This window comes from Conger conger, chromosome 1, assembly GCF_963514075.1.
Source record: "Conger conger chromosome 1, fConCon1.1, whole genome shotgun sequence".
In the NCBI taxonomy this organism is placed as follows: Eukaryota; Metazoa; Chordata; class Actinopteri; order Anguilliformes; family Congridae; genus Conger; species Conger conger.
In genome coordinates, this window is record NC_083760.1 from 78,626,890 (window position 1) to 78,650,866 (window position 23,977).

Below are 23,977 nucleotides of genomic sequence, written 5' to 3' on the forward strand. Positions count from 1 at the left end.
CACGTACATGACACTTTGTCTGTTTGTTTGTTTATTTGCTCTTTCTCCATTTCTTTTTGTTTTGTTTGTTTTTGTTTTTGTTTTTTTTTCTGGCTGGAGGACAGAGTTGGGGAAAGTGACGGCTTTGGGATGGAGCGGTTTTTTCGTGCAGGAAAAAGGAGGGAAGAAGAAGGATTGATTCAGAAAGGTACACATAGGCACACACATCCATGTGGAAGAACCATTTATTTACAACCTGTAGATATGCATGTATAGGTATGGGCACACATGATTATATTAGTCAAATGCATTGTTAAAATGTTCACACATTTGTCAGAATTTAGTTTTTTTTATATACATTCCAATGCATCGCTGTATTTAAAATGTAGGAGCCCTCCATGGCATTTGCCCAATTGCTCAAGTGAATTTCAAATATATGTTTCAGGTTATGATTCCTCCCAATGGAACAGAAAACAGTTCCTCACAGTGACAGACAGAAAGACAAACTGACAGACTGACAGAATGGCACACGGATACACGGACAGAACATGTAAAAGAGGAGGGCAGAGGAAGGCAAATAGGAAGAAGATATAAATTCATGCCTGAAGACAGTTTGTATTGAAAGATGGCAGTAGAATCATACAAAAAATAAACCAAAATCAGAAAACAATCAAAATATCAGTACGGACATTATTAAACTTTAATAATATCCATGGAAAGAAATTTGGCTTCTCTCTCTCTCTCACTCTCTCTCTCTCTATCGCTCCCTTCCTCTCTCACACTCTATCTCTCTCTCAGCCTCTCTCTCTTCAAATATTCACTACTATGGAGACAAAAGCAATAGACCACCTTCTCTGAAGCAATATGATTCACTGATTCATCCATGATTCATTAAACTAATTTCATTTTGTAATTGCATGCTTTCAGGATGCACTGAACAGCCACTTATCCAAATGGGCACTGTGGGTAAACTGGAGTCCTGATAGCACTAATAATCACATGGAGGCCTGCTGTAGAAATGTAAGGAGTGTCCTGTCGTTCCCCTGTGCCCACTGACATGGCCACTGCAAACATCAGCATTGAAAGTAACTCTCCAGAAATCCTTTTTTAAAAACACATTTCAACGATGCAAATGATATTGCTTCCAAAGAAGGCTATCTATATTTTTATTGTCAATATCTACATATGCACACACCCTCCAGCGAGACAAATTACAGTTTGTACAGGATTCCACGGTATCCCACCATTCCTAAATAAATAAACGAACGCGTGTGATCAACATCCAGAGTTTTCCCGTTTGTGCTACAATCGAACCCGAAGGCAGTTGGATGCAGTGATCACCAGTGCATCCAGTGATCACCGATGCATCCAGCTGCAGAGGGCGCAGTGCCACGTCGACTGACCTCACGGTGACGGGCTGTCTGCAGAGCTCCTCCCCACTCACAACACAGCAGGGAACCAGAGGATTCAACAAGTCGCATTCTATCTTATTTGGGTGGGAGTGCCAACAGTTTCATAAAAAAATAAACATTGTCCCAACATTGCATAAATAATCAATAAATTAATCAGTTCAAGTCAATATATTTCAGCTTTTCACACAAATATCAAAAGTGATGGATGCTGTCCAAATAAGTGCTAGTCACTCGTGTGTCCTATGTCTGCAGTGAATCATGCACATAATCTTCCCAAGAAAAACTCCATATTTCAAAAAAATCAACAACCATTCTTCTTTTGTGATGCATATTTTCCCATGGGTACACACACTCATACAGGTACAATTCAGCTTGTCCCTTGCTCAGTTCATAGTGTGTGTGTGTGCATATGCGTGTGTTCAAGCAAGATAATTACTTCGAACAGGAACAAGCCTGCCCAGAGCAGGATGTTTGCCAAGTTGCGAACATCAGAACGTTTCCCATTTATACGGTCATCAATACAACCTTTTAAACGTTCTAAAATCTCTGGTTCTGGTTTCCACACACCCTCCCATTCTCCTCATCATACTGTGCAATAAATGTTGACAGAACATACTGTGAGATTAACAGTATAAAAATAAATAGATTGTAGCTCAGTTGACTGAACAGAATTTGGGTGCCTTGAGAGGAGAGGTGATTGGTCTTATAGTGTGGAGTATGTACATATGTGCGAGACAATGGGCATAAGCCCTTAAAAGCTAGTGTTTGCCAGTCTGTTAGAATTTTGTCTTTTGTATTTGCCTTCAATTAACTCCTCCATATGGTTTGCATTCTTTTGCTCTTTGAAGAATTGCCTCCTTTCTTTGAAACCTCAATCCAGGTCACAGTAAACCTAGACTGGTGCTACCACAGTTTCCCAAGCCACAGTCAGTTCACAGGAAACCAGAACAGTAGAAGATGTTTCTGTTTTCCTTGTGGTCCCATGTTAGAGCAGTGTTCCAGGGTCCATGTTGTTTCTGGAGTTTTGTTGTGGAAAGTCCTGATTGCTCTGGTTGCACGTAGGTGGCACTGGAGCTTTGACGGTCATAAAAACGCAGAAGCTCGGAGTAGAACCAGGAGTGGCTCCATCAAAATCCATTCCCCAGCTAGCTTTGCTGTCCAGTGCAAGAGCTGAGACTCAACCATTCTACCTCTCCTCTATTCATAAGCGTTGACTCATCAAAAAGGAACCGGATTCTGTAAAATAAATTCTGGAACTTCTCTTTTTCTACCTCAGTGTACTATGGATCAGTGCAAATCTATACAGTGTTGTACAGTATGCCGTAGTACACCGAAGTCAAATTCAGCACGCGTACCAAAGAAACAAAGTAGACAGCATATCTCTTTACAATCCAGTATTGTGCAGTATATTGTAAAGCATTGTCCAGTGCAGCCCAGCATAGTGCCATGGAGTAAGGAGTGCCACACAGCGCAGTGTATTATTGTATTGAACTGCACTGTGTGGAATGGGCTGCACTGCACGTTACTGCACAACAATGATCGGTCAACATTAACACGTCTGCCCTGATTCATTTCACTATTGTGACCGAACGCTGCGGTAGCTAGAGATTATGACACATCAGTGAAAAGCCTTCCAGATTTGCCCGTGAGAGTGTGTATATCTGTGCAAAGGTGGAAGTACAAACATGAGAACCACTTCACAGAAGAGTGATCTTAATGGTTGTAGTTCTTTTAAATATGTGCAAAGTTAACTTGGGTGGGTTTATGTCTGGAGTTAAAACATGATCACTTTTTCATCAGGAATCTGTGTAATCAGAAATATTCTGTTAGTGTCTTTAGGTATATATAGTTTTATACACATATACATTTATCATTTTTATTGTATTTTTTTGTTTCAATAGAAAATTATTATAATAATTATTATGTGTCATGTATCATTACTTTATTATTATTATTGTATATATATTGATGGAATTCCTTCCTTATATCTTTTTTTAAAAAGCATGCACATTTCTGTCTGTCCTTGTCTTTTGGTTTCTGGTGTAGTACTCTGGTTTATCCTTAGATTTTTTTTGCTGTCCGTTATTGCCCACTATTCTTTCCTCTCAGTCCTTTGTTCTTCTTTCATCCCTCCTCTTGTTTGTAAATTTATTGGCTTTCTCCATTTTTCCCACGATTCCGTAGCTCCCCTCGCTCTCTCCCAGAGAGGGGCCTGTTGAACATTCATCTTAAAAGAAAACCATGTCTTTCAACTATTTTCACTCTGTCCACCGTTTGCTCCTTCTTTGCACGAAACAGTCTCTGAAATATTTTCCGTCACACAGTTGTCTGATACCCGGAAGGGAACATGTCGGATGGATTCATGTTTGATAAACACTATCAGAATGTTCATCACCAGGGCACCAATCAGTCTCTCTCCTGCACCTGTCACTCAGTTGGTTGCCGCGACAGCAACCGGAACATCTTCCCTGTCTTCATCCTTTCCGTCCAGTGATTGAGATACGCTGGAAGTGACATCAGAGGTCTTCTGCTCTGTGACTGGCTCCACCGGTGGTAGACCCGGACTGCTGCTCCCTGCACTGGTGACCTCATCTCTTGGTGCAGGCGAGGTCAAGGTTACAGACTCAGGCTCCAAACACAACGTCACCTCTTCCTCCTTTTTCAGTGAAAATAAAGTAAAAGCATTAGTGTGCTGTGACCAGGAGTGATGATAAACAAGGTAACTTATAATAGTATATATTTAAAATTTTTTATATATTTCAGTTGATTGTTTTACAGTTTTACATTCTTGTTTAAACAGATTGTTTTCTTTACTTTCCACATTTTCTTCCAGATTTCATTAAGGCCATCATTAAATAAATTAAAAGAACAAGTAAAGCAATGCCGTCTCATGTAGCAGAAATATCTCTGATGATGGTATGATAGCAGAGTGGTCATGTAATGTAATTAAGACTGAATTAAGTTCACTATGATTGGCTAAAATTGTGTTAACTGCAGCTTCCCCAAAGCATCTGGCACAGCAAGTTAACAATTCCACCTTCATTAGAATGTACTTCTCAAACTAGATGTAGGCGTATTATTTCCAGTATATTTTGTCATTTAGTTGTGTGTGTTTTTTGTGTTTTCTGTATATATAAAATAGTAAAATAACCTTGATAATTGGTCATGATTGGTCAAGAGTGCTGCAAAGCTGCACCAGAGTCTCATTAGCCAGGGAAATGACTGAGCGCTGACACAACAGTTAGTTTGAATGTCACGACCAGTGGAATAAAATACAAATGAGTAACACAGAAAATAACCCACATGCCCTACTCATCCAGAACACTGCCTACGCGCCTATGTGCTAGCGCTACACAGGATGCTTGAATAAGTTAGTGCTCTGTCATTTGCCATCTGAGTGTTTACTGCCAGCAATTTGAAAGCATCACAGGGAGACAACACAGCCAAATAGGGACTGTCATGAATGCAGAGGTACGGCCTATTAAAAAACACGTTGTTAGCACGATGGTCTCTCGATCTTGGTGATGTGTTGTCATCTGTTGTCTCTCAGATCCTAGCCCACTGGCTGTTTTGCAGTAACATCCCGCCCGGTTACAGAATGACGGCTGTTAATGAACTAGAGCTTGTTGACTTAGCCTGGATTCCAACATCATGATGAGACAAAAGCATTGTGCCCCTGATAAGCTGGGGACTTTCCATTTTCTTTACTTTCTTCTTTCTTTCTTTTGTTTGTTCCTTTCCTTATTTTTTACTTTTCTAATTGTGTCTATTTCTGCTCTCTTGCTGCAAGATGAGAATGTAGACCAGGTGCCACCCATTCCACCTTCATCTCACTCTGTAGTCCAGCTGCACCGTACAGCCAATACACAGGAGGGGGTTTCTGCAGAGAGGCAGGGAGACCACGCTACAGCCAGTCATCAGCATTCAGTTTGGGGAAAACTACGACACCAGCTGTGTGAGCTTCGGCAGAGCTCACCGCTCAGGAAACAAACACTTCTTCTCCTTTCTCAGTTTCCAACAGGTTTACCACTGCGCAGATTAAACCACATAATCACCTGTGACCGATTGCCTGCTCTCACTAATGAGGTGATTACTATTTATGGAAAAACAAAACTCAAGTCCCTTGAGCATATTCAGGCAAGTTAAGAACAATCAGGAAATCGACAGTAATACCAAAACAAGCCCCCTTCCGCAAGCACGTCGGCTTCACTTCACGACGGCCACGCATGTTTTAATTGAGCTGTAAATTGCTTTCGATGATCAAGGTGCACCTGTCTTTAAACAGGCCTTACCTTGACCTCCTTCTCCTCTTCCTCCTCCTCCTCCTGCTGCTCCAGCAGAGGCGCGTTGTCCGCCCCTGTCTCCTCCCCGCCAGCTGCCGTCACGGCCCCTTCCGCGGACGACACGCCCGCATACCCCCCAGCCTCCGTCTGATAGGCCTCGGCCTGCCCCGTGCCCCATAAATCCACGAGCGGGGGATGGGTGTGAGCAGCCAGGCTGTGAACGGTGCTGTTGGGCGTGGCTTGCAGGGACTGCGGGCCGCTGTGTAGCCTGTGCTCCAGGGACTGGGGGGGGGGGGGGGGGGGGAGAGGAACACGCGGTGACGTAATGCAATTAACGGCGGATTCGGTACAAAGTGCCGTGCCGGGCAAGGACACAAAGTGCATTCGAGATTTAGAAGAGAACTGTCCATTTATACTTTTTTTTTCCACATGAATAAAATATGCTAGAGGTCTGAGCTGCCCCTAACCTGTTGTTGCTGTTGCTGATACTGAAGCAGCTGCTGTTGCTGGTAATGCTGGATCTGCTGTAGCTGCTGCATCTGCTGTATTTGATTCTGCTGCTGTAGGTTGAACTGCTGCTGCTGCTGCTGAGACAGGAAGTGGGCGGTGCTCCCTTCGTATCCCTCACAGGATGTCCCGCCACCCATGACGTAGGAACCAGTGGCGGGGGAGGCCACGCCTGAGGGCTCGTTGCTTATTGGCTCCCAGGCGTCAGAGGATGAGAGACAGTAGAGGCCCTGGGATACGTACGTATGTGGCCACACTTCTGCGGAAGAGTGGTGCATCGGGTCTAAGAAAATAAAAGGAAAGAAAGAGATGTTAGTAAATGGTAAATGGTAAATGGTTGGAATTTATATTGCGCCTTTCCTTCATTCAAGGCGCTGTACAATTGATGCTTCTCATTCACCCATTCACACACCAACGGTGATTGGCTGCCATGCAAGGCACCAACCGACCAACCAACCATTAGTGAAAGTGAAAGGAAAGAAAGAGATGTTAGTACCTCAGATTTCCAATGTTAAAGAGGACTATATCAGTGTGGCCCCTGACACAGCCTTGATTTGATCAGTGCGCAGTACATACACTTGCCGTCTTGTAGCCTTGTCCTTATTAAACTGCGTATATGACATTGAACGTGTAACAATGGCTCCTCCAGGGGTATGCCGTTTTAATGGCGAGTGCAACATCACTCTGAGCATGTCTGAGTCTGTAGATATGTTGCACTCTGTGGAATATCAATGTGTTAGGGAACAGGGAACAATGTAAATCTAACTTTATACTTGCTGGAAGTCTCTGGAATGTAGCCAAACAAAGCTGCAGGTGGACATATGGCCTGAGATGGAAGGTCCAGAGATGCTCTCCCCGGAGACTCTTGCATTCACAGAAACTACATTACCCAGGAACTCACAAAGTGGGTGATCTGTGTACCAATTACAGCCCATTTTCTAAATAGTCCCCCCAATTCAGGGGAGCAACAGTAATGGGCCAATTGTCTGCTCAGCTGTTTCTGGGTCAGCGGTGTGTCTTTGCATCATTAGTTCATGCAGAAGAAAGCTAACAAAAGGTCTGGAGTTGAGTCTAAGGGCCTGATTTACTAAGACCTTTAGCATTGGCAAAACCTTTTAGCATTTTATTTGTACCAATCATTGCTTGCGTTTTGCTAAAAGGTTTTGCACATGCTAATATTCTTCGTAAATCAGCCCCTGGTGTGGAATTTGCATTTGGAGTCGGTTGCTGTCATCTCTTAACATGAGGACCAAATACGTGTCAGTGCCAGTAAAGCAGGCCAAATTGATCAGACACATAGCCAAAACATTGGGCGTTTGATATATTGTTAGGTAGCAAGAACACACTGGTGAGCAGCTCAAATGACATGACCGGCTAGCATTGTTAGACCAGAGATGCGTCCATTGAAAAAGACGTTGCTGCCCTGCTGAAAAAGACAGCTCAAGCTACATGGTTTAGTTGCTTGACCAGTTCAGACCAGCTCCCAGCTTGACATGGTTTGACCATCTCAAGTTATGTTTTGAAACAGCTCAGCTTAGACAAGCTCAGCTCAGAGCAACAGTTCAGCTCAGACAGGCAACCAGCACTAGCTGGTTGACCAGCTCAGACCCAGCTAGACCAGCTTCATGACCAGCTTGGCCATGCTGGTTGACCAGCTCATACCCAGCTAGACCATCTTATGACCAGCTTGAAAATTGAGCTGGTCAAGCTGACATAGCTGGAATGTACAGCAGGGAGGTGAACTAAATGTTCATGTAACAAAGTATTATGATGAGTATTAGCATGCGCTAAAGTGGTGGAAAGTGTGGAGAAAGACTGCTAATGATGCAAAGCACCCCCATGTGGATGGCAGTTTGCCTCGCAGCAGGACCATCACCCCAAACAAACTGCTAAAGCAAGCAAGGGCCAAAAAGTGCAATGTTCTTGACTAGCCAATCACTGTCAATTATAAATCTAAATCCAAACGAACATGCTTTTCACTCACTGAAGACCAGACTAAACAACCCAGAAACAAACAGGAATTTAACATGGCTGCAGTACAGGCCTGGTGCAGGGAGGATACCACGGACCTGGTGACGTCTATGGGTCGCAGACTTCATGTAGTGATTGAATGCAAAGGGTTTGCAACCAAGAAATGAATATTATCAACTTTCTTTCAGATGTGTTCACTGTAATTCTTACAAGGATCACCCAATATAGATGCGCCACCAAATTAAATCTGACAGTCTGTACTGTAACACCTTGGTTTTATTTCACATCCAATGTTCTGGAGTACAGAGCCAAAACAACACAAATTGTGTCATATATACTGTATGTGTGTGTTTCCAATCTGGCTGATTAGAAAATATATGACTAATGATAAAGAAACAATGAGTTATTTGCATAAACCTGGACAAAAATGATGCCTCATATTTAAATCAATTTAGGGTAAAAAAAATGTTTGATGCATTTTCAACCAATCAGCTGCTTCCTCGCTGAGACCTATCCCATAGCCACGGATAGTCATTTGAGACCTTTTTACAAAATGGCAGACTCCTACAGCTCTGCTGCTTATTTGATATGGTATTGATCCCAGTGTAAGCAAAAATATTGTATTTGTGCTATGAATGGTGCTTCTTTTTACAATGACCTCATCAGATGGGCTCCAAACAGTTATCATCAAAAGGAAACAACAACTAGAAACCATTCTAATAATTTCCTCCTTGTTGAGTCACAGAATATTTGACAAATGGCAAAGCTTTACACTCTTTGTAGCCAGCAATCTAATTTCATTATTATGCATTTTCAGACATGCTCGGTAATAAATACCAGGTTGGTTTGCACTGCGGTTGGTCAGTTCATTGTGTACAGAAGCAGTACATCATGATAGATAATTATTTGTTATTGGCTAATTTTCTCTGTATGATGCTAATCTTGCTCTCTTGCCTCCTCAAATCTTTGTTGTGAAGGAGAAAACAGATCACAGTTGACCTTCCTGCCCAAATAAAATGAAATTAAATCCCGTCTTTATCAAATACATGACACAAGCAGTCTTGCTGGGTGCTGTTGACTTGGCATTTTTACCCAAAACAACTCCTATTCACACTCACCCGTTGTTTTTCTAGCAGCAAGATTAAGAAGTGATTTAGTATTCAATATCGACTGCACCTTTTATCCTTGAAATTTTCACCATGTACATAAAAATACACAAAAGCCTTTTTTCTTTCTATATTCTATATGTAAACAGTTAACAATGAATTTTAATGAAGCTATGTTTCATCCATTCTGTTGCAGCCAGAGATAAAATGGATAAAATGGTACAGTATGGGGACAACCATATTTATAGTCCAATACCTTGGCTGCCGAAAATTCTCCTATTATGGTTTACTATAAACAAGCGCACTGGAGCAGCCATGTTTGCAGTCCAGTACTTCGCCTGGTGATTCTCCTCTGCTACAGCTTACTGTAAATCAGCATGCGGACAAGGCTCTATTTGTAGTCCAGAGCCACAGCTGGCGATGCTCATCTGACACTGGTTTACTGTAAACAAGCATGCGGGGAATGGCCAAATTTGTAGTTCATTACCCCGGCTGGTGATACTCTCCTGATTGGCTTCGCTGAGGAGGGCCACACTGCCCTGGTTGGACCCCGCGCTCAGGCTCTCCCCGTCCATGGAGGTCCATGCCAGCAGGGTTGCCTCGGAGATCGCAAACTGCTGCATAACTCCTGCGATGAGAGAGGGAGCGAGAGAGAGATATTTAACAACGAACACAAGTGATGATCAAAATACAATCACAAGACTGTCAACTACCTCCAGACTCCCCATCCAGCCTCCCCATCTACATGAAACAGGGCCCCATCAACCCCCCGCAATAACACGAGAGAGAGAGAAAGAGAGAGAGAGAGGGAGAGAGAGAGAGATTTAACAACGAACACAAGGGATGATCAAAGTACAATCACAAGACTGTCAGCTACAAACACAACAAAACAAAAACAGTGAAGGTCCAGCCTCCCCATCTACATGAAACAGGGCCCCATCAACCCCCCGCAATAACACGAGAGAGAGAGAAAGAGAGAGCGAGAGAGATAGAGAGAGAGAGGGAGAGAGAAAGAGTGCGATTCACTCTGAACTGGCCTGGGTCATACACATCCCGCGCGTGGTACGAACAGGCTCAGTCTGAATCAAACCGAAACACTGCCACTGCAGGGTCACCGTGTCAGACTGGAAGCGGACGAAGGAATCAGGACGCTCAGCTGGAGACGGTTCTCCTTCTCCTTCAGGCCGACACTCGCGAGGCCGGCTCGCCGCGTCGCTCACCTGCCGCGAAGCGCGCCTCCTTCTCCCCGTCGCTGAGGTCACTGTAGGCGTCGTTCTCCAGCTTGCGCTCACGCTCCCGCTGCACGTTGGTGATGACCCCGCCCCCGGCCCCCACGGTCTGCATGCCCCAGCTCTGCCACTCGATCATGTGGGCCACGCGGCCCTGCGCCATCGCCGTGGGCTTCGTCACCTTGTCCTTCATGGACCGCGACACGCCTGAACGCGTTCCACGTTGGGCGGCGGCGGACGGAGCAGCCGGGGGCGGGGGGGGGGGGGGAGAGGCACACGGAGGTGACAGAGGCCAGAGAAAGCGAGGGAAGGAGGGGAAAAAAAAAAAAGGCAGTGACAGTTAAAATATATATTTTTTTAAACTGATTATATTTCCTATGTCTGCTTTAGGGGCTGAGGTGGCTTGTATACATGGCAATGTATTGTGGGTAATGTGGGTTGGGTTTTTGTTTGAGGATGGCATGAAGTGTGGGGATCGTGGCTGTACTTCCCATGGCTGCAATGAGCTGATGGTGGTGGCTAAATAGGAGTGGATGGCGTTGTCTGGTGATCAGTGAAGTGCGTTTTGGCTTGTTGACACCAGGATTCGCTAAGATTTAGGCTAAACTGCACAAAAACACAAAGCTATCTCACCTCAGATCTGCCCATTTACCCTACGGGAAGATAAACAACGTAATACAAAAAATTATGTTTTGTATTTGCTGCCTTGTTGTATAGCATCCTCAATGACATTCTTGTCAAAAACTGTCACAGATTAATTGTGACAATTCACCAATCCTTTGGCCCATGAAGAATCCGCTAAATATGTGGCTGATGAGACAGATGATTATGGATAAATATGGGAAATGCAACTATGGGTTTACTGCAAATATTTCCACTGCACTGGACACTACACTGGACACTACACTCAGAGACACACAAAAACAATACAAAACCACTGACAGGTCAGACGCTACAGTACACAACAAATTTACAAATACAGTAGAAGAATGATTCACTACATTTCTCACCACTATTAACAACAAGCCACATGAAGATGCTTTTTGGGTAGTGTATTTCTTTGTTTTCTGCATTATTGTATCCATCAATGACCATGGCAGTCATTGACATGTATTGTAAGTGAAGGTAGGAAATGATACAGGGTACCCACAAGGGGCCATGTTGGCTCCATCCTAACCTGCTAAGCCTGGACTGGAGCCAACATGGGGTCACTTTACCAGGCACAGGACAGACACACACCTGACACACCTGAAAGTGAAGACTTAGCCAGAGCCCCGATCCCATAGGCATTGGAGTTTCGTTTTAGGCGAGGAAGAATGGAGGTGGTGTCTTCCATAGAAAGCTAGAGAAGTGGAGGATATTGATTGAGGGGGGATGGTGAAAACATTCAGAGTAAAGGAGGGGTGAGAGAGTGTTTAGCAATACACAGGATAGGAACATATGGATGGGAAGATTTGTAGGAGAGGAAATATTGAAGTTAAGAGGTGAGTTGATAGAAATGTAGTGTAGAAGGGCAAGATGTAGGAATGAGAGGATGATCAACAGACCAGAGAAAGATTGAATGGGAGAGAGAGAAATAGGCACCAGGTTAAAATAGAATATTCAACAACCTTGACAGGAATACAAGGAGTGCACCAAAACATAAATGTCTATGAAATACAACATTTTCCACCACCATTTTGAAAAACCAGCCCCATCAGGTCAGTAGTTGCATTATGGGAAGAGTAGTTTTTTTATCTGCAAAGGGGGGTGAATACAGATATTTTGAGAGAGAAACAGAGACAGGTTAATACAGTGTAACGGCAAGCTGACTGACTGTATCGAACACTACAGGACATCGAGACTGTACTGAAAGAGAGAAAGAGAGGAGCTGACCAGGAAAGGGAGCGAGGGATAAAATGTTGGTTATCTAAGGTGTGCAAACCAAACAAAAAAGGGAGATGAAGGAATGATAATCACAAGGACTTACATTGATTCCTTCCCATGAAAATTCTGTACGCCCATGCTGAGAGAAAGAGAGAGGAGGAGGAGGAGGAGGAGGAAGAGGATGAGGAAGTAGGATAAAGAGGAGGAACAGGAGGGAGGTAAAGCAACAAGAAAAGAATAGAAATATAAAAGCAAGGAGTTGAGGAGGAAAAGAGGAGATTGGAGATAGGAAAGGGACAGATTTAAAGGCATGCAAAGAGCAGGAGGAGGAGAAGGTAGGGACAGTTAGAGATATAGAAGGAAGTCAATCGAGAGAAAAACAGATGGTGAAGGACAGAAGCAGAGGAGAGCCAAAGATAAAGTAACAGAGAAAGGAAGGGATTGAAAGACAGATCAGTTCATAGTTATATCGCAGGGTGACTATGCCCTAAGTAATGGAGGCTCTCTCTTGTGATTTCTTCTATTAGTATCGTGCAGGCTGTCCCACCCCTGGAAACACCAGACAGGTTGTGATAGCAGTTTCATTAATAGAGAGAGGATAATGATGGAGGGGAAGGTGGTCATGTAGTACTTCGTTGTACTATAGCAATGAAAGTAGTAACATATCTATACTACTGTTGATAATAATGCAGCAATAATTAAAATTTCCCGCAATATCTGTAACTGTTCAGTTTTTGCTATTCAGTTTTACTGACGGTTGAAAACTAACCAGTACTACAAATATATGTATTCCCAAATTAGGTAATAAAGTTAGTTTCAAGCTGGTGTTCAGTTTTTCAAGACCTAAACTGACACACTGAGACAGGGGTGGGAAATGAGGTAAATTGGCTCTGTGGGACGCCACATTTTAAACTGGAAGATTTTTCTTTTTTTAATATTCATGAAATATTTATTACTTTTCTACACTGTGAGCTGTGAAATGCTCCTCTCAAAAATAAGGGAAACAGAAAGACCGAATGGAAACTGTTCCCTGCACTCGCAAGCCCATGATTTAAAAAAAGAAAAGAAATGAGCGGCAGTGACTGACTTAAGAAGAAAGAGCAAACGGGGAAAAAACAAAAATGGCAAAAAGAAAGAAGCGAAGAAATTAATGCCTCTGCTTTTTGGGATGCAGCATTGCATGGGTGCTATCAAGAAGAAAAGAAGTGGTGGGTTGAGTCGAGGTGGCAATAGTAGCGGGAGATATGGGGCCAGCTTGGCTTCAGTAACATCGGCGGTTCTTGAACAACCGCGTGGTCGCGTATTGGATGTAGCCTCCGCTATCTGCAGCGGCGATAACATTTGCGATTAAAGTCGTCGGCTTTCCGCATGAATTGAGGCTCTTGTCATCTGTGAAACTGGAGTCTCTTTGATGGACATCTTGGCTCAAAAGTGCCCACGGAAGGCCTCACCACAGGGGCCGGAGTGTCACGGGTGCCAGCTTCTTGAAAGCAGGGGGTGTGGTTGCAAAGTCAGAATAGGAAATCTAAGAGTAATTAAAGTAAGTAATTAAACACATTTATGTAGAAAAGTCTGCCCTACCTGTTCTCCATCTTTCTGCACTGGGACACCATCCGCCGCTGAGGAGAGATGGGAAGGGAGAGGGTAGGGATGGGCTGTTAAAAACTTTTTTTTTTTCATTCCGAAAGAATTAATCGGACAGCTCACGCACATCACAGTGTTTACATTGGATGAAATTGAATATCACAGCACACTCAGGCATCTCACGTTTATAGTAACTTCAGATTTCAGATTCGGTCGCAGTCAGCAATAGAAGACCAGTAAAAGATGAACACCTACAGTATATTCTCACAAATGAATTAATGAATTGTATCACATTTTTCCTCACAGTCCGATCCTAATTATAACACGACTTAATTACAAAGGCCCCTCTGTTAATTAAGTTTAAATACGGAATGGTCTCTGGGTAATTTTTTCAATCAGAGCACCGTCTCTTGAGACTGGAGTTGGTAATTTGAAAAAAAGGAGGATGGTTAAATTGAGTTGGTTTAATTTCCTTTCTTTTTTTTTTTTGCTGGTATTGACTTAAAAATGAACTTAGCTGATGCACTAGCACACCAAGTCCCCAACTGACAGTGATACCCTGACACACTGACCTACTGATAATTCTGTTTTTTTCTTCTTGTGATGTAATAACCATAATGAATGCATAAATGAAGGAGGGGGGCACGCTCAACACCATGATAGCAGAATCCAATTCCCGGAGACTAAATTCCGCCAGGACAATTGCTATGAGAAAACTGTCTTGTACAATGTCCGTAATAATGTCTGAACCTCCTATCTGTCTAGCCCTACCTTGAACACCCCAAAAGTCGTCTTGACATACTGAGGGAGCACAGTGGAATAGAGACAGTTCAGGACCTGTGGAAATGCTGTTTTAACAGTAATGCAACCATATTCACACAACAAGAACAAGAGGCTCAAACCCATATATAATACATCAGCACAGATGAGTAAGTATCTCAGTGCATTCTATATAAATGCTGCAATTGTCCTTAAAAGGAGCCACCAGTCATGTTTACAGTTTAACTGTAGACATGGCTGTGGTAATTAGTCATATTATTCAACTAACAACTGTGACATCTAAATTATTTTTGGATATATTGCCCCTTGCTGAAATATGTGGTCATGAAGCTGTTATTTCCATGATTACCATGACAAAAATTGGTAGATCAATGCAGAGCAAAAACAGAAATCCAGAAAATGTAAATGTGCTGATTACACACATACATTTTCTACATTTTGAAAGGCACCTTGTAAATACAGATGTGAAGCAGCCTACATGTGGAGAAGGTAATGTGATGACCAGCCGCCTTCTATCAAAAACAACATTTTTCAACGAATAAAGCCACCGCACGCACGCGTAATGGCGAGCCACCTGATCATGCGTGATGAGCCAGCCCTGTCTCTTGTGCTCTCCTCCCACACATAAGCCTTCCCACTGGATACCACCCTGCGGGCATGCAGCACAGCGGCGCTGGCGAAACTGAGCGTCCGTGCGGAACGAGGACCGGCGTAGTCCCAATCGTCGGCAGCGCAACCAGGATTATCCTGACAGATCCACACAGTTCGAACAGGGGACCGCCATCTATGTTTTGTTATCCTCCAGCGAACAGCGATTCTAGGGCAAATACTGACACACACTGACGTCAACCCTAACGCTAACTCGGTGGGAAGTCTGAGGCTTGACTCATCTCGTCTTGGGTTCTCTTCTCCGGATCCAAACGGAGAGAGCAGCGGAGGGAGAACAGATTATGGAAGATGCTGTGGGTGAAAGTGCCAGTGTTGCTGCTTCTTTGCAACGTCAAGAGTACCACCAAGGTATCTCTATCCCCATGAGTTTACTACTTGTTATTAAAGTATAATTGTATAAACGTCCAACCAAGAATGCTTGTTATACTATAGTAGGCCATATATATTTTTCACATTGGTCTGCTCTTGGAAAAAGGTTGCACAGGCTATAATTACATTACATTATAAACTACATATACATCACATTACATTAATTTAGCAGACACTCTAACCAGGGCGACTTACAGAGAGAACACAAGTGCATTAACTTGATTTATGAGAGCAATTTAGCCTATCATACCTGGTGAACAACATTCCCCAATCAGCAAGTGTATAGTAGTAACATCCGTAAAGCTAATGTAAGTTAACTCTGCTTATCAAGAATCTACAGACCTATCATCAGGTACCCCTTAGTAAGACAAAAGTGAAGCATAGTTTGTAGCGTTGTCCGTTTGGACGAGTTTTGATCCATTGGTTAATCACATACTATTTGCGTCTGCCAAATGCCATTAATGTAATGTAATGTAATATTTGGGTAAAAAACTGTAACAACTTTTTGATAGCATAATCTGAACTGCGGGCATTCCTGCCAAATAACTGTTCCTCGATGATGGTGATTATGTTAATCACACCAATTGACTTACAGCTAATTGTCATAAACTATAATAATGCAAATTCAGATAACCCCATTTCCGTTGCACTGTTTCAACTTTTATAATCCTATTAACCATGCTTGTGTGTGTGTGTGCGTGGATGTGTGCATGTGTCGGTCGATCAGTGTATCTATCAGTCAGTTGCTGTCTGTGTTGTTAGTCAGGGTATCCTCCAAGTACGTCGTGTGCGAGTAGGTCGAGTATGTCAGTGTGTCAGTGAGTAGGTGCTGTGTGTGTGTGTGCACGCATATGTGTGTGCATGTGTTTGAGTGTTCCTGCATGCCTATATGTGCGCGTGTGTGTGTGTGAGCCTGTCAGTCAGTCAGTCAGCAGTTTTAATCAAATCAATAGCAGGGAATCCCTTTGTAATGTAATATCATAAACACACTCAACAGAACAGGAAAGTAAGAGTTTAAACACAAACACTGAGGAGGGAGAGTGATGCAGGCTAACATCCCTTTGAAGGACTCTCTCCAGAAACACAGGCCGGAGGAGACATGGACAGACCGCTGAATAAATTATTTAAATGCCGTTACATTTGTTTACCGCCCAGCAATTCTCCCTCACTTTCGCTGTCATATTGCAGTAAATAAGTGGCAATATTTGCAAAGTCAGCCAGAGGGAAAGCTACATGACTATAATCACACTGCCTAACCAAAGTAAGATTACAGCACTCTGTAAGACACCTTTCTCATGGACAGCATGAATTCTGTAAATACAAATAAAATAGTTTTCCGCTTTTGAATAATATTGCCGCTGACTCAGACATTCTCACACATTCTCAGACATCCAAGTGATGTTTTGGCCAATATTTCTGTGAGGCTTCAGCACATGTTACTGGAAAATTCAGAGAAGGTGAAAAGTTAAGGCCCAAAGTATTCAGATCCTGGAAATTCCACAGTTCAGAAGCGGTGCACAGTGCAGTCCTGCAGAAATGTGTTTATGTCCAGAATGTCGAGAACAGGCAGTTAAACCATGCTGTCCCAGGCTAAACATGGTATCCATATAGCCCAGTGTCAGTTTTACTAGGAGGGTGTATGTATTAACATATGCAGTGTGTATGTGTGACCTTGTGTTTGTAATTAGAGGTTACAATTTAAATGCATACAGTAATAATAATATTCTCTGTCTAATTTACCTAAGCACATTGCAGTGAACATATTCACAGTCCTCCCATGATTTTGTCTTATTATTGTTGAACGGCGAAGCTATATATGGCTGAAAACACTGAGAGTGACATATACAGTATGCAGTAGTGGAGACAAGCAGGCAGCCCTGTCACTGTAATTTACCTAGAGGCTGCACCTAAGTAATCTTGGACTGAGCTGTTTGACTCTTTCCCTCACACCGAATACAATGTTCACGCAACCGTAATCTGCTACTGTATCACAGCAGATTTTTTTTTATTCTGTTATTAAATTTATCTCAGCCTTATTTTGAGCACAAAGGTATTTAGCATAATCCTCTGTTACCTCAACTCTCCCATGTTAACGTCACAGCCGATACTGTAGCAGGAGGACACCTGACACCTTACTTAACCTCGCAGTGCTGTAATATATTTCATAGTAGGATTTACGTCCTTTTATAGTTCTTTCATTGACGACTGACTTCATCCTTCTTATATTTGTACTTTATTCTAATATAGGCCATTTACTGTAATCTACATTTCCATGGGTATTAGTTCTACTAGATTATCATGTTCAAAGCAGAATGCATTGTTTCATCACATACAAATATTGCTTTACTACCAAGTGCTACAGTTCGCATTATGTCCTCCATGGTTTACCAAAATAGTATATAACTGTATCATTACTGCGTGAATAATCTGTTTTTATTCATCCATGGTTTCAGCTACAATAAATATGATTCTGGAATTTCAGGTCTTATTTTGCCTCTCAGATCTATATTTTTGTCTATAACCGTGCGGACGCCTGGGTATTACAGCATAGACAAAGATCCATAAAGATGAACTATTTACAATAATGCATTAATGACATTGAATATACATTATTACCAAACGATTCCTAAAACATGATATTGTGAAATGACTTATGCAAACTCTGTTACTATACACCAGAATTAAAGCTATTGTGTGCCATTGTTTACTTCCATAGACTTTTCAAAACAGTTGGCATTCAATATCGTTGAATGTGCAGACATGGGCTGAATTGTGTAGCTCTAACCTCAACACTACGCGTTCTGCACACACTCATTTCCTCACGTACTCTCCACCCCTCTCCCACCTCCTTCCGCAATAAAATTCGGCATGCCTGCCCACTCGGCTTCCCTCTCCATCCATCCGAACTGTCCATCTCCGTTTCTGCCTGCAACACGACACCATACAAACATCTCCAACAATAGAATTCCCCCTCTCTCCTCTCTCCCTCCATCTATCTATCTATCGCTACCTGCAATCACTGTAAACAGCCTCTAACATAATGTTGCAGTGTCCCTGTCTTTCCCCCTCCATCCCTCATTTTCTCCCTCCTACACTCACACACACACACACACACACACACAGGCAAACACACACACACACACACACACTGCCGTAGACATAAATCTTGAAAAATAAATGCACATCAACACACCACAAAGCGCCAGATTTGAGCCCATTCGGTCCGGGATATCTTGACAAGCGTTACGCTGTGCGCTACTTCACCGAGTCATGCAGATCTCCCCCTGAGCCGATTCCCCAAGTATTGTAAATGAGGATCGTTATCCAACGCGGTATCCCTCAAACCCACACCTCCTCCATAATGAGGTCCCTGTCTGTGTGAAACCCCTCTCCCACCGCCCCCGAAAGAGTAGCAAACAAGAGGAATCTTACTGAGGGTCCTGGAGCCGATACATCCCATGGTTTTTTTACAAAGGCCCTGAAAATAAGCAAGGAAGCGTTACCCTTTCACCATACATTCTCTCTCTCTTTCTCCCTCTCTCTCTCTCTCTCTCCGTTGCCCTCCCTCCCTTGCGATGAGATTCTCTCTCTCTCCCTCTCTCTCTCTCTCCTCCTCTCTCCGTCTTCTCTCTCTCTCTCTCTCTCTCTCTCTCTCTCTCTCTCTCTCTCTCTCTCTCGGTGCAGTATTGGTGTATTGTAGCATCCAGTCAGTGAGTCAGTGTGTCTGGGTTAGAGAGAGAGGGATAAAAGACTAATAATAATAATAATAATAATAATAATAATAATAATAATAAAAATAACAATAACAATAATAATAATAGTAGTAGTAGTAGTAGTAGTAGTAGCAGCAGCCGTAGTAGTAGTAGTAGTAGTAGTAGTAGTAATAGTAGTAGTAGTAAATTTATGTAATGCCTATATACTTAAAAACATATATCCATTTTTGTATCTTTATGGGAACATCACTGTGCTATGGTGTCTGTCCATGAAAAAAATCAGAATTATAATCATAAATTGCTTTGACTAAAATGCGTGATGACACAAATTTGTTTGCAGTAAATAGCCTGCATTTTTATTTTGCTACTGTGGTATTGTTGTGTCAATATTAAAATGGGGGTTTTCTCTCTGTCTCCCTCTCTCGCACGCTGTCTGTTTCACAATGCAGTACAGCTGTTTCCCACCCCTTTTTCCAACCCCCTCCTTTCCTCCCCCCCTCTCTCTCTCTCTCTCTCTCTCTCTCTCTCTGGCTCATACACACCACACAAACATAATACACACATCAACAGAAGAATCCTGAAACGCTGTAACATAATAGAGTATTACTTCACCTCCAAAAAATGGAAATATCTGCCTTGTTTCACCCCGTCTCTCTTTCTTTCTCTTGCTCTCTCTTTCTCCCTCTCTCCTTCAGTCTTGGTGACAGGAAACAATGAAAGGAATAGCAGCCTTATCTGCATATTCATCTGCAGCCATCATCTCGTTTGACTTGGATATACACTTAATTACCTCTTTGAGATTTTTTATCTTTCCGAATTCATACACCTCAGTGTCCTTGTCTCCGCCCGTGGTGAATTATATATGCATGTCTACTGTTTCTATATGTGTTCCCCCTGCCAAACCATGCAGGCAGAGGGAGGGAGTCAATCATTTTTCCTTGAGTTCACACACAGCGAGATGGAGAGAAAAAGGGAGGGAACAGGGGACAGATGGAGATAAAAAGAAAGGGGGAGGCGGATGGGGAGAAGAGGAAAGACAGGGGGGCTTTGAGTCATGTTAAGCAGAGGTGAGGCTGAGATGCACAGATTAGTATTCTAGGAGAGAGGGAGGAGGGGTGAGGGGGGAGGGGTTTGGAAAAGAGGAGAGGAACTGAGAACATTCAGACGAGGGGAGACAGAAGGGGGGAGGGTTAACATTGTACACACACACACACAATACACAGCTGAACATCACTGTGTTGTTAAACTGCCATGTCCTGGGTGCTTACCTATTCTCCTGCTATGTATTGAAATTGTGTGCACGTGCACGTGTGTCTTCTTGCTTCTGAATGATGCACAGCTTACATTGGAATGTGGAAATAAAAAATCTTAGGCGGAGAATGAGGTTGAAATACAGCCTGTACACCCTGGACACTAAGGCACAAATAACACGGACATTGATAAAGAGAGAGAGAGAACGCCACACCATAGAGAGAGAGAACGCCACACCTCTAACCACTGTCACATCCCTCAACCATCTCCATGATCAAATCATGGCAAGCTGGTTTCTCCACATTTTTGGGGGGGGGGGGGGGGTAGAGAGTGCTGGGGGTTAGTGTGCTCCACAGAGAAGTGAGAGTCCTTCGCCCAAGGCTATTAGATTACACAGCGGCCCCAGTCTGAATCCAGCGCTATTCCGTCTCTAATCTCTCTAATTGGTCCATGTCTCAGCAGTGCCTAGCCCCCAGCTTTGCTCTGCACAGTCAAGGAAAAATAGTTCAGCCCGTCAGAGTATGGAGCTAAAAGGGGAGGTCTTACTGGGCCCGTGGTGACAGTCCTCCATCAATCTAACGCCGGTCTGACCACGGGGTCTGGCTGAATCCGGCACCTCCCTCTCCCCCATCAGACACAGGAAGGAGTGTTGTGCTCTAAAAAAAAAAAAGATGATTGAAATCATGGATCCTCTAATCCTGGAAAATGGCCCTTCTCACAAGGGGAGAGAGAGGATGCATACGAGCCTGTGTATAGGTTGTGTCCAACGCGTGGTTCGTTACTGTTACTGTAGTATGTGGGAGCATAGGGTTCAGGTTGTGTGGATATTAACTTCAATCGGCTGCTTTTACATCCATTTATTTATTTTCTTCTCCTTACTTTCCTGGTACTCGTTATCTTTTTCATCTCCCGCCTCTCTCATCTCGTGTGGCCGTTTGTGGCTCTGCTTGTGTGCTTCTCATTAATGGTCCGCGTCGCTACATCACAAGATGACGCCGGTTTCCTCTCTATCAACCCACAGGGCCACCACCGAGCGACCCTGGCCTTTACTTTAATCACCCGATTGAATTAATGGATGCTTCATAGGATCCATTAACCCCTTTTTACCTTCACATGTAGAGAAGCCTGCTTATCCCAAGGGAGGGCTGCCCTGGAGGACTGGAGGTGTTGTCTAACCCTGATGTAACGCTCTCTTGGTGCTTGCTGCTCCTCTGGGAAGGGGGAAGAGCAGGGGAGGTACACTGTTTCATTAAGGAAGGAGTTGTTTGGGTTTAGACTGCGCTGCTGCCACTTTGCCCTTAGATAATATGTGCTTTACATGGCGGTGTTGTACCGCTATGCACGACTTGTTGTGGAGGTGAACCTCGCGTTTGGTGTGAAAGATGGAGGGCGGGTGGGGAGCAGGCTCTCTGACTCAGGCTGGACAGGGTCACGCTGTGGGTTCGGGTGAGGGGACTGGGCTAAGATGGAGGGCCAATGCGGCAGCTTACGTACACGCGAGACTGGACAGGGGCACTACAGTACATTTCCACTTATGGCGGGACAGGAAGAGGGGAAAGCTGTATGAGCCAGGAGATCTCAGCTCTCTTCAATAATTCAACGCTTCTTTCATTTATTTCCTCTCTCATGCCCACACTGCCTCTCTCCCTTTTATTCTCTTGCCCTCCACATCAGTTTCACCTTCGTACTTCGACTGCGTCTGCAGACTTCTGTACATCACTTTTGGGGATTCTCTCTGATTCCCTACATGCCTGTGCGTATCCTTTTCCCCCTCTCTACATCTATATCTGTTTCTGTATGTTTACCCCAAGCATCTACCATGCATCCACGTCTACCTGTGCGTTTCTCTATTTGTCAGATTAATAATTTCCCCATGAGTGCTGATGTGCGATGCCTTGGAGAGTGTTAAACACTGACATCTACTGGCCAATTAATAAATGACAGCATAGTTCAGTGATCTTCATTCCTGGTCCTGGTGAACCGCAGGGTCTGCTGGTTTTTGTTTTCGCCTAAATATCAGCAACCACTTCAGATCCAAGGACCCATCTGAGCTGAGTTAACTGCGAAATCAACTGCTGTAATTGATTAATTAAATGCCGAGCAACAACAGAAACCAGCACACCCTGCGGCTCACCGGGACCGGAATGAAGATCACAGCCAAAGTTCAATAATGCCATATCAGGGCAGTCATGTTTGAGTGAATCATGCTGTGAGAATCCTGCATGGATTCACAGGCTCCGTATCATTCATATGGCTTTTCCCCTCCACCTTGCCCACTGACACAAACTCCATATAAGGACAGGTGAATCTGCACATACAGTCATGTGGGAGTGCAACACAACACCCTGAACCATGGCCAACAGCATTAACTTACTGACCGTAAACATCAGCAAGATTATTACAATCATCCAACTGCTAAATACATCTAAAATACAAGGTTTACTTAGTTGTCGGATTATTTTAATCTGGGCGATATTCATGGCTCTTAAAAACACCTTTGGTTTATTCAGATTCAGATGTGCGTGAGTGCGCCTGTGTCTGTATGTGAGCACATGTATCTGTGCCGCAATGTAAGAATGTGCCTATACACAGTACAGTCAGCGAGAAATCATTTTTGCCTAACCCACTCCGTGAATCAGACTGGATACAATGCAAAGATCATGGGATAAACTTTACAGCGAGTTATGAGCAAATAATGACTCACATACCAAGGGGAAGGAGAGAGGGAGGGAGGGAGGGAGGGAGGGGGATTGCTCATACCCAGCTTGGCTGCATTCCAGCTCTGTTGGCTCTGACACCGGAGTGGCTGCTGCTGGCCAGGCCCCTCCCTCCACCTCCATGTTTTCCGGCGACCCCTCCCTCTCCCTCTCAGCAGACTGTGCACTCCTTTATCAGAGGAGAGCCCCGTGTACCTCCATGCTCTCTCCATGCTGAAGAGCTCTCTACCACTGCCTCTGGACAGGCCTCCTGGTCTTCCTCCTGTCCTGTTGGTGACAAGCCACGCTGCACAAGAGATCTTAATCCCAGCCAGGCTCTAACTGAGCCATGTACACAGTGTAGTCATGTACACAGCAACAGGGCAGCACTAGCACTAGCTTAAGGCTTCACTCACGAAGTTATGAAATGACCAAAAAACGGCCCATGTGGTTGACATTAAGTAAAATTTGATTGAAATGGCAACATATTTGAGAGTATGTACACACATATGCTTGGGTGTGTAGGATTTCCGTAAGTGATGTGACTTATCAGTGCATTTCA

At 43.7% G+C, this 23,977-nt stretch overlaps 1 protein-coding gene across 4 annotated transcripts; it reads right to left on the bottom strand.

Moving 5' to 3' along the window:
* Positions 1-14: 14 nt before the first annotated feature.
* fam131bb (family with sequence similarity 131 member Bb) lies at positions 15-23,912 on the bottom strand. 4 transcript variants are annotated; one of them, XM_061237041.1, is made up of 11 exons: positions 23,480-23,912; positions 21,827-21,930; positions 21,266-21,375; positions 19,188-19,233; positions 13,935-13,972; positions 11,727-11,829; positions 10,479-10,694; positions 9,746-9,886; positions 6,142-6,464; positions 5,684-5,956; positions 15-4,047 (listed from the first exon to the last, which is right to left on the bottom strand). In XM_061237041.1, exons 4-11 carry the CDS (start codon positions 19,213-19,215, stop codon positions 3,823-3,825), a joined length of 1,347 nt encoding a protein of 448 aa, XP_061093025.1. In that variant the 5' UTR covers positions 19,216-19,233; positions 21,266-21,375; positions 21,827-21,930; positions 23,480-23,912; the 3' UTR covers positions 15-3,822. The 4 variants fall into 4 exon arrangements, with proteins under 4 accessions (XP_061093025.1, XP_061093017.1, XP_061093008.1 ...); XM_061237033.1 differs by lacking the exon at positions 19,188-19,233 and having other exon boundaries at positions 11,736-11,829; XM_061237024.1 differs by lacking the exon at positions 19,188-19,233.
* Between the last annotated feature and the right edge of the window lie 65 nt (positions 23,913-23,977).